At 44.5% G+C, this 14656-nt stretch overlaps 1 protein-coding gene across 2 annotated transcripts in view; it reads left to right on the forward strand.

Annotated features, from left to right (window-relative positions):
• The first annotated feature begins 406 nt into the window (after positions 1-406).
• fat4 (FAT atypical cadherin 4) overlaps positions 407-14656 on the forward strand; it is a 77580-nt gene continuing 63330 nt past the window's right edge. For both annotated transcript variants that reach the window (XM_077608916.1, XM_077608917.1), the window contains exon 1: positions 407-5539. In XM_077608916.1, the coding sequence (XP_077465042.1) occupies positions 458-5539 (5082 nt within the window). In that variant the 5' untranslated portion in view covers positions 407-457. The remainder of the gene's footprint in view (positions 5540-14656) is intronic.

The raw sequence follows: 14656 nt of genomic DNA on the forward strand, positions 1-14656 counted from the left end.
GTGCGAGCTTGCTCAACCCCGTCCAATGGGATCCAGAGAGGGAGGGAGCCCCGAGTCCAGCTTTGTTCTAACTTTTTGGAAAGAGACTTTGCCGAGTAGCGGCGCAATGTAAAGTGCGCGCGCCCAGTGGACCGTTATTCTCATCGTTTCTCAGCTGCGCATCGCTCCTCGCTGTCCGGATCCACTTTTTGCGCACGGAAAGGTTGAGTGACATTTGGACAACCCCCTCTTTTGGAATCAACGTGAGCGGAGAACCTTTTGAAGGAATTTATTTTCACCTTCCCGTGGATGCTGCATTGATGAGGAGCGCGCGGCACTCCTGGAGTTAAGTGTTTTTTTGCCATTTGTTAACTTTTGCAAGAAGTTTTTTTTGGGGAGGGGGAGTAGTTGGGGGACTATTATCATGCTCTAGCGTGGATGCATCAAGCTGCACCGGGCTGGCTGACCTGACCTGACCATGGCGCGGCTTCACTCGCTCCTGCTGCTGCTGTGGACCCTGTCGCGCTACACGGCGTCCACGCAAGTACGCCAAGAGTTCCGCGTGCTGGAGGAGCAACCCGCCGGCACCTACGTGGGTCAGATAGAGACCCGCGCTGGCTTCACGTACCGTTTCAGTGAGAGCCACAAACTTTTTGCCATCAACGGGACCACGGGGGTGATTTCCACGTCATCTGTGGTGGACAGGGAGCTTCTGCAGAGCGATGTCATCAACGTAGTGGTGCTCTCCAGCCAGCCCACCTATCCCACAGAGGTCAGGATTGTGGTTATTGATATTAACGACAACGCACCGGTGTTCCCGGACACGTCTATCGTGGTGTCTTTCAAGGAGGATGCCAGCAGCGGTCGGCAGGTCATCTTGGACACGGCTACCGACTCTGACATCGGGAGTAACGGAGTGGACCACACCACTTACAGAATAGTGAAGGGAAACCAGCAGAGGAAATTCCGCTTGGATATTACCGTTAACCCCAGTGGCGAGGGCGCTTTTCTGCACCTGGTCTCGACAGGAGGCCTGGACAGAGAGCTTATACCTTTCTACCAGCTCCTGATTGAAGTGGAGGACAAGGGGGACCCTAAAAAGTTTGGCTACCTGCAGGTCAATGTCACTATCCAGGACATCAATGACAATCCCCCTGCTTTTGAGCGTGAACAGTACCAAGCCAGTGTATTTGAGGACGCCGCGGTGGGCTCCAGTGTCCTGCAGATTACGGCGACCGATCGTGATGACGGGACCAACGCGGAAATTAGGTACTTTCTAGATGAGGGCAGTCCTTTCCAAATCGACCCCAAAGATGGTACCGTTATCATAAAACAGAGTTTGGATTATGAAGTTAAGAAGGAGTACTCGCTGACAATTCACGCCGCGGACAACGGGGCACCGTCATTGTCCGAGAGAACGGAGGCGACCGTCAAACTATTGGACGTGAACGATAACGACCCGGTGGTGAAATTCAGGTACTTCCCCACCACCTCAAGATTTGCTTCCGTGGATGAAAATGCGCAAATCGGCACCGTTGTGGCCCTTCTCACCGTTTCCGATTCGGACTCCTCCTCTGCTAACGGTAACATCTCAGTTTCCATCTTGGGCGGTAATGAGCAAAGACATTTTGAGGTGCACACGTCCCCCGTCCCCAATTTGAGTTTGATCAAAGTGGCCAGTGTGTTAGACAGGGAGCGAATTTCCTCGTACAACCTAACAGTCTCTGTGTCGGACAACGGCAAACCTGTGGCGCGCTCCTCTTTCGCCAGTCTTGTAATATTCGTCAATGACATCAATGACCACCCGCCAATATTCCAGGAGGCGCTGTACAGGGTTGATATCAGCGAAGACGTCCCTAAGGGCAGCTACATTAAAGGGGTGTCTGCAACAGATGGTGACTCCGGGCAAAATGCCAACTTGCGCTACTCGCTGGTGTCTGGAAATACTTTGGGATGGTTTTCCATCAGTGAAAACAGCGGCCTGGTTACCAGCGCTGCTTCCTTGGACAGAGAAGTTGCATCCCAAGTCGTGCTGAACATTAGCGCCAAAGACCAGGGGCTGCAGCCCAAGATTTCTTACACTAAACTAGTCGTCAGCATCACCGATGTTAATGACCAAGTGCCCACATTTACACAGAGCACTTATCACGTCTCCCTGGTGGAACACGCCCCTGCCGGCACCGAGATGCTCGTGCTGTCGGCCTCCGACGACGACTTGGGCGAGAACGGGACCGTCCGTTTCTCGTTTGCCGCTGAGACTGCGCCAGGCGTCCGTGAACTTTTTCGCCTGGATGCCGTGTCGGGCCGGTTGAGCGCGGCCGGTCAGTTAGACAGGGAGGAACAAGCCTCCTACTTGCTCCACATCCAGGCTACAGACATGGGTGTGACCCCTTTGCACTCTTTTGCAAAGATTAACATCACCTTGAAGGATATCAATGACAACAGGCCTGTTTTTTACCCTGTGCAGTATTTTGCAAATGTGAATGAGAATGAACCTCCGGGCACTTACGCCACCGCCGTTTCTGCCACAGACCCAGACTTGGGTCGCAACGGCACAGTGAAATACATCATCACGGCAGGTGACGCCTCTAGATTTCACATTAACAGTAACACGGGTAAAATCACCACCCTGGCATCCTTAGACAGAGAAGTGAAAACTACTTATCAGCTGCAGGTGACAGCGGCGGATGGTGGCGGCTTACGCTCACACACTCATGCTATTGTCACTGTGACTGTAATAGACACGCAAGATAACCCACCAATTTTCAGCCAGAGAGTTTACAGCTTTGTCATGTTTGAGAATGTGCGCTCAGGCACAGTAATAGGGACAGTGTCGGCTACCACTGTAGATTTAAACTCAAATATTTCCTACTTGATTACATCAGGAGACCAGAGGGGGCTTTTCACAGTAAATTCAGAGGGTCAAATTATGACATCCAGCCAGATAGATCGAGAAGAGCAAGGCTTCTATCACCTGAAAGTTGTAGCCAGAGCGGGCGAGATCACAGGAGAAACCTTTGTCAACATCACGGTGAAGGACTTGAATGACAACGCACCACATTTTATTCAATCGGTGGAACACGTGAGCGCTGTGGAAAACTGGAGCACGGGTCACGTGATCTTTCAAGCCAAGGCCTCGGATCCGGACGAGAGCGCAAACGGAATGGTGGTCTACAGCCTCAAGCAGAACCCCCGAGGTCTTTTCCACATTCACGAAAAGCATGGCCTCATCACACTGACCGGGCCTCTCGAGGTCACCTCCACGTCGTACGAGATCGAGGTCTTGGCTTCGGACATGGGGGTCCCCCGACACACCTCCACCTTGGTCATTATCGTCAGTGTTTACGACGTCAATGACAACTCGCCCGTGTTTGACCAACTATCGTACGAAGTCACCATCCTGGAGTCGGAGCCCGTCAACAGCCGATTTTTCACAGTAGAAGCCACCGACAAAGACTCGGGCCTCAACGGGGAGATCACGTATGACATCACCGGTGGCAACACGGGTGACATTTTTGGAATTTTCCCGGACGGTCAACTGTACATTAAAGCTGAGCTTGATCGGGAGCTGCAGGACAAATACAACTTAGTGGTGGTGGCCTCAGACCGCGCCGTGGAACCTCGAAGCGCCACCATCAATGTCAGCGTGATTCTCGATGACGTCAACGACAACCGCCCCCTGTTTAACAGCACTAATTACGTCTTTCAATTTGAAGAGGAGCAGACGAGGGGCTCGGTTGTCGGCTTTGTCCACGCTGAAGATAAGGACTTTGGCCCAAACAGCGATGTCAGATACTCGTTTGAGACTCCGCAGCCCAACTTTGAGCTGAATGCCATCACAGGAGAATTGACGAGCACGGTGAGATTGGACCGCGAGTCACTCATGAGACAAAGAGGCGCCGCCGCCTTCAGCTTTGTCGTCATCTCAGCCGACCAGGGTCTCCCTAAACCCCTCAGAGACCAGGCCAAAGTGCAAGTTTACATTCGAGACCTCAATGACAACGCGCCCAAATTCACCAAAGACATTTACCAGGCCTCCATCTCTGAGTCCGCACAGAACATGACACAACTGCTCCGTGTCTCCGCCTCCGATGTTGATGAAAACAACAATGGACTGGTTCAGTATCATGTCTCCGAGGGCAACGAGGAGGGACAGTTTGCCATTGATGGCAGCTCCGGACAAATCACTTTAATTGGCAAACTGGATTATGAATTAACGGCCTCCTATTCTCTAAAAATAATTGCGACGGATGCTGGCATTGTGCCTTTATCCTCATCGTGTATGCTTAGTATTAGCATTCTAGATGAAAATGACAACTCCCCTATGTTCCCTAAATCTTCGCTGACTGTGGACGTGCAGGAAAACATGAGGATAGGGGAACTTGTGGCCTCGGTGACGGCGAGTGATGCCGACTCGGGCCCTAATGCCGACATAACGTACAGCATCACGGCCTCAAATAACCACGGCACCTTCAGCATCAGCCCCACCACGGGAAGCATCTTCCTCTTCAAAAAGCTGGACTATGAAACGCAGGCATTTTACAAGCTCAACATCACAGCGAGAGACAACGGCAGACCCCAGCGCTCGTCTTCCATTCCTGTGATCATCCACGTGAGGGATTTCAACGACAACCCGCCGATCTTCTCGCCTGGGGACATCTTCAAATCTATCCCGGAAAATCTGCCCCTTTCAGCCTCTGTCATGACCATCGTGGCTCATGACACAGATGCGGACATCAATGGCCAGCTGGAGTACTCCATTGTGCAGCAAGTTCCTCGAGGAAACCACTTCAGCGTCCATCCGATCTCCGGCGTCATCTACACAACAAAGGAGGTGGACAGGGAGTTTTCCAACCTGTTTGAGTTGACCGTGAAGGCCTCCGACCAGGCCATGCCGTTCGAATTCCGACGTTTTGCCCTTAAAAATGTCACAATATGGGTCACGGACATCAATGACAACATCCCCACGTTTGTATCGCAGAACGCCCTGGTGGCCGAACCCAACATTGTCATCGGTTCCATCCTGACGACGGTCGTGGCGTTTGACCCCGACGAAGGGGAAAATGGGGAAGTGGAGTATGAGCTCGTGGCGGGGGACTCGGACACATTTATCATGGACCGCTACAGCGGCGACATCCGCCTGGCGTCGCAGCTGGTGCCCTCCCGCCTCGTGTACACGCTCACCGTGTCGGCCACCGACCACGGCAGCGAGCGCAAGACGTCCAGAACGGACATGACCATCCTCATGCAGGGCTCGGACGGCCCCGTGTTCACCCAGCCCAAATACATCACTATCCTTAAGGAAGGGCAGCCACCGGGCACCAACGTCATCTCCTTGGACGCCTCCAGCCCACAAGGCTCCGGCGGGAAAGTGGAGTACTTCATCGTGGCGGTGCGCAGCAGCGGGAAAGTCGCCGGACGTCTCTTTACCATCGGACGCCGCACCGGAGTCATACAGACGGCAGCGGAACTGGACAGAGAGAAAGGCTCCGACCTCTACTTGGTGGATGTGTACGCCATCGAAACCGATGCGGGCCATCCTAGGACGCAGCGTGCCGAGGTGAGTGCACCGCAAGCTGTTGTGATCCTGGGAAATATCCTTTTTTCTTTATTGGCTCTGTTTGTTTTGAGAGTTCGTGAACTCGTGTCCTGGCATTTGTGTCCGATATTAATGAGATCAAGATCCACACGAGAATTGGAGGAGGGTGTCACAGGGACACAGTCCTGGCTCCACAGACAATAGAGCCATGTAATGCATTGTTCCACTCATTACTTCACAATTTTACGCACAGCTCTGCCATTTATTTACTATCATTATGTTGTGCCCCCACTGAGTCGTTCTCGTTCTAAGGCATTATTACTTTCAGTACAGTCTTATCTGGAGATATGACAGATTGAAAACAGATGCCAGTACAAAAGGGGTGGGCAAACTTTTCTGCATTAGGTCCACGTTTGAGTTTGTAAAAGGGATATATACTATGCACACACATTTTAAAATTTAGGAGAAAAGAAGTGTACCTAATGAGAATAATAAAATAAAATAAAAAATTACAACAGTTTTTTTTAAACAAGAAATGTTTTGTTCATAATTTTTAATTCAGCAACCAATAATGGAATTGGAATAAAATGGTTCATATATATATATATATATATATATATATATATATATATATATATATATATATATATATATAGATATATATAGATATAGATATATATATAGATATATATATAGATATATATATAGATATATATATAGATATATATATAGATATATATATAGATATATATATATATATATTTATATATATATTTATATATATATATATATATATATATATATATATATATATATATATATATTACATTAATGCATCACTTAAAGTTTTTTTTCATGCAATTATAGTGTTTCATTTTACATAAATATTTGTAATTTTATAGATATACACAATTATTGACCCATTTAAAAAAATAAAAGGAACACAACCTATGTATATTGCCGGATTTTAAGAAGTGTTTAAAGGGACGCATTTGGTCCCCGGGCCGCGCTTTGCTCACCACTGATGTTGAAAGTTCAATGTGCTGGATGGCTTTACTAAGTGTCTAAAAGGGAGTTATTGAAGTAAGTATGTGTCACGTGTGTGTGTGTGTGTGCCAGTACTACTTTTGGGCCTGGGGGCTGTTTTGGCAGTGGGGTGGTCCCGACTGGTTCCATTAAATGACTGAGAACTTCTCCACAGGCAATAAGTGACCATTAAAATTGCATGACCTCTTAAGCCCGGCTAAGACGATGCTGAGGGCAAAAAGGGCGAAATCCAAGCTTTGGGCCGGTGTTTGCCTTCGTGACGCACTTTTGGAGACAGTTGTTTAACCTCTCCTCAAATGAAAAGCAAATGTGTGCAGAAAATTAGGCGCACTAGAATGATCAAAAGAGAAATGATATGAGGATTCTCACTTGGCTGTTGTTGTAATGCTGTTTTGAATCATTTGTGAGCAATCCAACAATGTGTTTATTATTGCGCTTCTAGCGTGACAGCTGGTTCCAATATTTACCGTATTTTGCGATGTGAGGGCAGTCAAAACATTCATAACAGCTGTCAACATGATGCACGCTTATTGTTTGACCGTAATTGCATGGTGGTAAATGACAGCAATGTGCCTGGTTGGGCATCCTTACATTTTTGCCACAACAATAAGTACAGTGAAAATAACATGTAGTATGATAGTGTAGTCAAAAATAGGTAGTTGCATGCAACCGTAAATGTCGTGCGACTGTTTACGACGTAACAACTGTAGTTGAGCAGAACTTAAGAGCAAAAACAATGACCAAAATTGCTTTTTTTCCATCCTGTAAATTTAAGGAACTCTAAGATCATGAAATATAAAAATAAGGCATTTTGAAACCATCCCTGATATCATATTTCAGTTCTTTGATCATTTATCTTGTGACAGTTTTATAGTGAAAAGTATGGTAGCTGTTGAGATTTTTTTAGGAGCTATTTTGTATCTGTATACTCTATTTATCATCGTATTGTATTGATTGATTGTTGGCTTACAAAAGTGTGGCCAACCAAACTATGAAGGGAACGTTTCTGAGGTGAGAGTTTATTCATTTGGATTCTTGCTTTGGTTGAAACGTGCTCAAATCGGAATTTGGCATTGGGACCTGCAGTGTAAATCCAGTCTTTGAGTGCTGAGAATATTTAGCCTAGGCCACTTCGGGATATCAAGTGTTCCCTTCTTCCCTTCGCCCTCAGGCCTTCCTACTTCGCACACTCTCACTTTCTTAATGAGACATCATTTCCAGACTTTCAAACTGGAGATGCTTGAACTTTGTCACCTGCGCCCGCCACGCAGAGATGACTTTACCTTCCCCTGGCTCATCTGGTCGCATTAGGAGAAGCGTGAGATCTAATAAAAAGTCGGAGGAGTTCACATGTGGAAATGCGCTTGGGATTTTTTTTTATATAATCACTCTTTTTTTTTTTGCAGTGTAAACCTTAGGACTTAGATAAATGTTTTTCCAATGCGGCGTTTATACGGTAGCGCCTAGAAAGAGTAGTATTGGAGTATTTTCCTCCAACGGGGGTTGTGACCTTGTCGCGTTTCCGTCTATTGGTTGGTCGCATGAGGGGAAGTTGGCCTCTTTGTTTAAACCTGCTATGGAAGCTTTGTTTTCATATTCTGTGTGTGTGTGTGTTCGGATTTATCGTCACAAATCTGTGCATGACACGTTTCATGGATTGAAAGAAAGTTGGATGTATTATGCGCTTGATTTACTTTTTCCGAAGAATGGAATCCCGTGTTGAACTTAAGTCTTTGTGCTGCTTCCTGCTGGCAGGGAGGATGCCTTCTTGGCTGTACACTTGCCCATTGTTGTGGAATGCTTTGTCATAGTGTTATGAGGGTTAACGGATCTTATTCCTTTTTATTTTTTATTATTTCGGATCAAGATGACACTGTTGTGTTGAAACACATTTGGATTGGATTGGATTGGATAACTTTATTCATCCCGTATTCGGGAAATTGCGTTGTTCCAGTGGCAAGAGGGTGAGGATGCAGGAATAGGAAAGGCATTTTAGACATAAATAGATAGGTAATAAGTAGGTCAAGAAATAAATACATGAATAAATATATAATTAAATAAGCGTGTTTCCTTATAAGAAAAGATGGAAATCATCCACGTCACTTAAAATCTGAAAGTGTCAACTGCAAAGGCTATTTTTTTAAAGAGGATGTTATTTATACAAAGGTTCTGTTGAGTACCTCTCCCCATCAAGTATGAAATTCAACTATCAAGTTTGTTTTTTGTTCGCTGCCAGAGTGGCTTTGCGCCATAATAAGAAAATTGTGTTGTAGTCTGAAACATTTAATGCGGATTTCTATGAAAACAGGTGACGCTGAATCAGTTAAGCATCGCAAAAAGCCAAAGAAAAAGTAATAGTCGGTTGAAAAAAAGAAGAATATTTCCGCTGATGATGATTCCAGAATGTTTTCCAGTCTTCCCTTATTTTCCTACCCTTGATTTCAAGCCCCCTGCCGCACTGCTACTGATGTTTTTTTTCCCTTTTTTTTCTCCTTCCCCCCGCCAAACTAAATCCTGATCAAGTGGCACATCAGCTCGTGTCCCTGGTGCTCTGTAAGTCATTGTTCGCCTCCAAAGTAAACACAGTGAGGCCTTCCTTTTTTTTTTTAAATTCTTTTTTTTACCCTGCCCGTGTAGATAAACAATCCAGCAGCAGCATTTTTTCATGCATTTGTTATGTTTTGTTCTGTGCCAGCAGCACTTTGACTTTGATTTATGAGCAAAAAGAACATGGATGGACGTGGACATTTTTTGGATGGACACGAGGGGCAAAGAGGAAGATAGTTGGCGTTGTGGGTAGAAAGGGAAAAGGGTGGGTATTTGCGTTTGTGTGAGGGGGATGGAGACTGGGGCATGGAAACATTTTAGTGCCAGATGCAGGCTGTACTGCATAGAATTATGGGGGTGAAAAAAAAGGTAGCATGCTTTTTTTGTTATATTGTGGTCATTTCATGGTTCTTCCATTTACTGTGTTGCTTCAAGGTCCTTTTAAAGTGAAAACAAATATGTCGATTGTATTGTATTTAAAGGTTTGACACTCTAATCAAACTTTCTTTGTTTAGAATTAACTGGAAGTGCCTCAAACATTCCTGCTTTAATCTGGAATGTTCGGGGTTATAAAAGACATATAATACAATATATTTTGGGTATTTTAGTATGTCTCGATGATGGTATTTTGAAAGTATTTTTAAAATATCAATGTTTTTGTTCTAAATAACAAAAGTGGGCAAAATCTCCCTCCTGTTTTTTTGACCACGGGAAAAAGTGTTCCCAGCTTAGTCGAAATTCTTGAGTCTTAATTTTTAAGTCATCGGAAATAGCAGACTCTTTTACAGTCACTAAATGACGCGTGACAATCAAAAGCCACACACGCAGAACAATGCAGTGTACTGCATGTGTGGGTGTTATTTTAACCCCAGTTTGCCTCGTGTTGACTTTGACTTTGAAAGATGAGGGATACAACTTCACTAGAGTGGTAAGAACATTAGCTTAGTTTTGCCTGCCAAAATAGAAAGTTACTTAAAGCTGCTGTCTTGCCAAGTCGCTTTAAAAAAATATAAACGTATATATATTTTGTAAATGACAATTTAAGTTTTCAAGAGTTAAAAATGTAACAAAACGTATTAATTTAATTAATCAGTCGACTAATTAATGCATAAAATTTTTTGCAATTGTGGGTTGCTTGTAATTACACATGATTGATGTGATTTGCAATGTATTGGACTTATAAAATAGGTGTGCATATTCATGCAACCACACTAATTAATTCATTCTTTCATTACAATATTTCCTCGATTATTGTGACCCTACTTCGTGATTTTATTATTATCGTGGTCATGTCTGGTCTACATTAACCGCAATATTCGAGGGATTACTGTAGTTCATTTTGCGTACCGTTTATCCGCACAAGTGTCACGGGGTTTGGCGGCCAGCCAATCGCAGGGCACAAGGAGAGAGACAACCATTCACGCTCACACCCATATCTAGGAGCAATTTTATGTCCAACTAGCCTACGCTGCATGTTTTTGGGATGTGGGAGGGTGCCGGAGTACCCGGAGAATACCCACACAATATGCAAACACCCCAGAACTGTAAGGCCAATGTGCTAACCACTCGCCCACCAGTTTAAAAACATGTCTCATTACATAGGTAGTATTTGTAGGGTGTGCAGCCCAACTATTTGCCATAAAAAGTGCAGTTCTCCCTTTAAACAACAAGTCATGTCCTTTTGCCCAAGTTCACCCGGCGGTCAAGCGTGAGTGTCTTTCTGGCAGTGAACAAGCGAGCGAGCGTGTGTTTATCTTCATTTTACAGTCATTGTCTCATAAAATGGCCAACATGTGCCACTCCCCTTCAGCGCGCTCATCCAACACGACCACCTAGTGGGACGCCACATGCTTAGCCTCGACCGGGGCGACAGCCGCATCCAGATTAACGTGTGAATTACACCCTGTGCGCGCGCACAAAAAACACGCTCCCAATACTGCAATTAGAGCGTGAATTACAACGCAGGCCTGCTCAGTTTGTTCTGCATCAGTCCTCTTCCAGTTCTTCTTATACGAGCCTTCTGAGGGATATCGTGTTTAAATTTAAACAGCGCGTCTATTGGACGAAGAACACACACAAAAAAAGAACGTTCAACTTGGTTTGCCGTCAGCACTCTTCCAAGCAGAGAGGTCATACAGTCATTTTTTTAATAAAAATAAGTTAGCATTCCTGCATCTTTAATAACTGGCATCACTTGAATTGCAAAGGTAATAAGTGACAACATTTTCATAGGAAAGCCATTCCAGACTCAACAGGCAATGTTTGAACATTTCTGTTGTACATTAATCACAGTAAAGTTAAATTCCAATAAACTAAACTACACAGACTTATACGACACTTAACAGAAGCAACATTTTAGAAAGCTTTTCCTTTGAGCGGCTTTTTGTATCATCCAATGGATCAGAAATTAAATCAGTGTATATTGTAACCACTATATTTAACTGACATTTCTGCAATTTTTTTTTAAATGCATGACCCCACACATTAAAATTTCACAAATAACTGATCGCCCATTCTATTTGCAGTTATCAGGCATTGAACAGTTGATATCTGTCCTTTTTAAAATTGCTCTTTTAAACTGGTAGTTAACATTATTCCTTTTATTTTAATTTTTACAATGATCTGTGATGGGATGATGAAGGGGGAAGTTAGCCTGCTTGCAGATGGGGAGTTATTGAAGAGCCAGTTGGGAGCCGGAAAGCCACGTCGCACTCCACAAGCTCAAAACTGGCACTTTCAGAGGGAGAGCCCGTGTTATTGGATCAGGCTCCCCTGCTCTTCTTTTATGAGTTTTGCAGAAGTAGACCCAATCCCCCCCTGAAAACGACCCCCCTCACTCGTACTACTTGCTTTCTTATGATTTACCATGCATGCATCACATGTGCCTTGTTTCTCCTGTGTTGTTATGGTTTTCCGTTTTTTGTACATTTTCTTCCAGCTGTTTTCAATTGAAAAATGGGGAAAACGTTGAATGAGCTAAACTCGTGGGACATCTATCTGTCTGTCTGACGGTCTGCCGTCCATCCATTTGTCTGTCTCTATACCATAGCAAAGTGGCTGTCAAAATCGCAGACCGTTCATTCAGGAAAATGGAACGTAAAATCCCATTTGGAATACAACGGTGTAATCCTTACCAATTGTTGGAAGCGATCTTTATTCTGTACGCGTTTTAACTTGGTAATCATATAGCGGTAGTTTCAAGTGAGACGGCCAGCGTGGAAACTGTAAAAACGTTTAAGCAGAAATGAATCGGTATCAAAGGAGCTGCTTTTTTTTACTTTTCAATGGAGCGGAATCGTTACAATCAAACGTGTGCGAAACTTAAGATTCTCCTCCTTGATGTTTTCCACGCGACACCCGCCCGCCGTCCACTTTGTGGGGCCTCGGGTTTGTACCGTGCTAGTTGTGGTCATATGGAACCGGTTTGACCCTCCCCCCAACACCTCAGCAGCACCCGTCTGTCAAAATGTGCCGGCCGCCCCCGGCTCCGCACTATCTTGCGGTCTGGCGGCACACTTTGGATCGGCGATCTCTCTGCTCGTTGCCCCCGTTAAGGGGAGGGCTAAGGGGGCAAGCGTTGAAATATGAAGTGGGCTTGACGCCCCTAAAGCGTTGTGCACATCTGCAAATGTTTGGTGGCTTCGGCACAACAATTCGAAGAATTTACACGCAATTGTTGACATTTTGCTGGAAATTCTTGCAATGTGCGTCTTTTGTCAGTGCAGGAGGTAAGGGTAGGACCCCTATTTTGTTGCCTCTCAAAGATTCTGCCTACATAGAGCCAAACGGAAATGAAAAAGAACGGTTCCAAGATTGAAGTCAGGTATTTTTCAGGGATAAGTCTTAAGAAAGAAATGTTTAATTCATGTGAGTATTAAAGTTATTCGATCAAGTCATATTTTTTTAGTGTTGAAAAAGCCTAACATGCATGTTTTTGGATGTGGGAGGAAACTGGAGTATGTAGAGAAAAACCACGCAGGCATGGGTAGTACATTCAAAGTCCATACATTAAGGTTGGAACCCACCGTGGGGGATTCACCCAAGATCTCTGTACGGTGAGGCGGATATGCTACCACTGTGGTGCCTTTTTTTTCTTCAAATCATTAGAATAAATATGCGTAAGTTCATTGAGGACAGAACACATGACGTTATAGTTTATCTAGAAAATTCTAGGGTTCTAGAAAACAAACAAAATATAAAATAGATGAGCAGATAATACCAACAATCGAAATGAGGCCGGAGTGAGTTCCTTGATAATAATTCAAATAATTAAACTCATCTTCCAGATCATATGTTTCCTCTTCCTCATTAATGTTTCCTCAATCCGATTGAGATCATGAGGACTCATTCATTAGTCCATTGTTGATATTGTTGTTTGTTTGTTGCTGCTTTCGTATTCATGGCCTTTGATTCATTCTCGCAGCCAAATTAGGAGATCCGACTATTCCTGGGAGGCTTAATTTGGGATGTATATGATTAGAAGATCAGAGACTGTGCATGCTCTCCACCTCTCCTCCACCCATCACCAACCCCAATTGCCCTGTCCTATCTTTTTTTTTAGCATTATCAATTCTGATCATTAGACATTCCCACTTGGTTGACTTCTTTTTAAAAAATGAGCTCTCCATGTCTTCTGGGACAAATTGAGAAGAGTTAGGTGTCGGAAGCCCCTTCGGGTGGCTGTTTAGCAGGGATTACATTGTTGTTGGCTTGGGGTCTGTAAAATTTGCAGCAGAACTCATAAGGGGGTCTTTAGAAATCTCGCAGTTCTGGGCCAGGGATTTTTCTATGGGTTGTTATCCCATTACGCCAGAATGGTGGCCATTTTATGCTGGGGAAATGCTTGTCAGAAGGATTTGGGTAGAAGGGATCGAAGAGAACTAAGTATTATTGATGACGTAGATAAGAATATCAGATTTGGTCCTCGGTCAATAGTGCGTTACTAGAATATTTTTCTTATAAAAAGTTGAACATCTTTCCAGTTTTGTAATTTGTAAAATTGTACATTTTCATGAAGGATTCTAAATTGCTACCTGGAATGAAGGCATTACTGCATTATGACACAAGAACTGGCACAACAAGCACAATGCAAAATTCTTGGAATGTTTTTGGTATTAATTTTGTCTCGCTCTTTCGCATTGTGCACCAGTGAACATCAACAAGGCTTTATAAAGTAATGCTCTTAACGGGTCATGTAGTTTTTTTTTCTTGTGCATTTTGCCCAAACACTAAGACCTTGTGTCTTTCGCTTCTGATTAGTGACACTTTAATAAAGTCATTTAAAGTTCAGTCGAGTGAATTTTCTACCTTTTCGAGTGTTTCTATGGACACGGGGGGAAACGACCTGCATTCAGGCCTGTGCGCCATCTTTTAGATGCAAATGCTTTAAAAGTAACTGTGTAATTCCGTCTAAGGGGGAGCTCTCCCGACTTGGCGTGGAGAGAGTGTTTTCCTTTTTAAATATAAAAGGCGAGCGCGGCTGTTTTTCTTTTCTTTCCGTCTTGATCTGACAGCAATTGACTGAGGCGGTCCTCGAGGCGTGAC

This window comes from Stigmatopora argus, chromosome 9 (assembly GCF_051989625.1).
Source record: "Stigmatopora argus isolate UIUO_Sarg chromosome 9, RoL_Sarg_1.0, whole genome shotgun sequence".
NCBI lineage: Eukaryota > Metazoa > Chordata > Actinopteri > Syngnathiformes > Syngnathidae > Stigmatopora > Stigmatopora argus.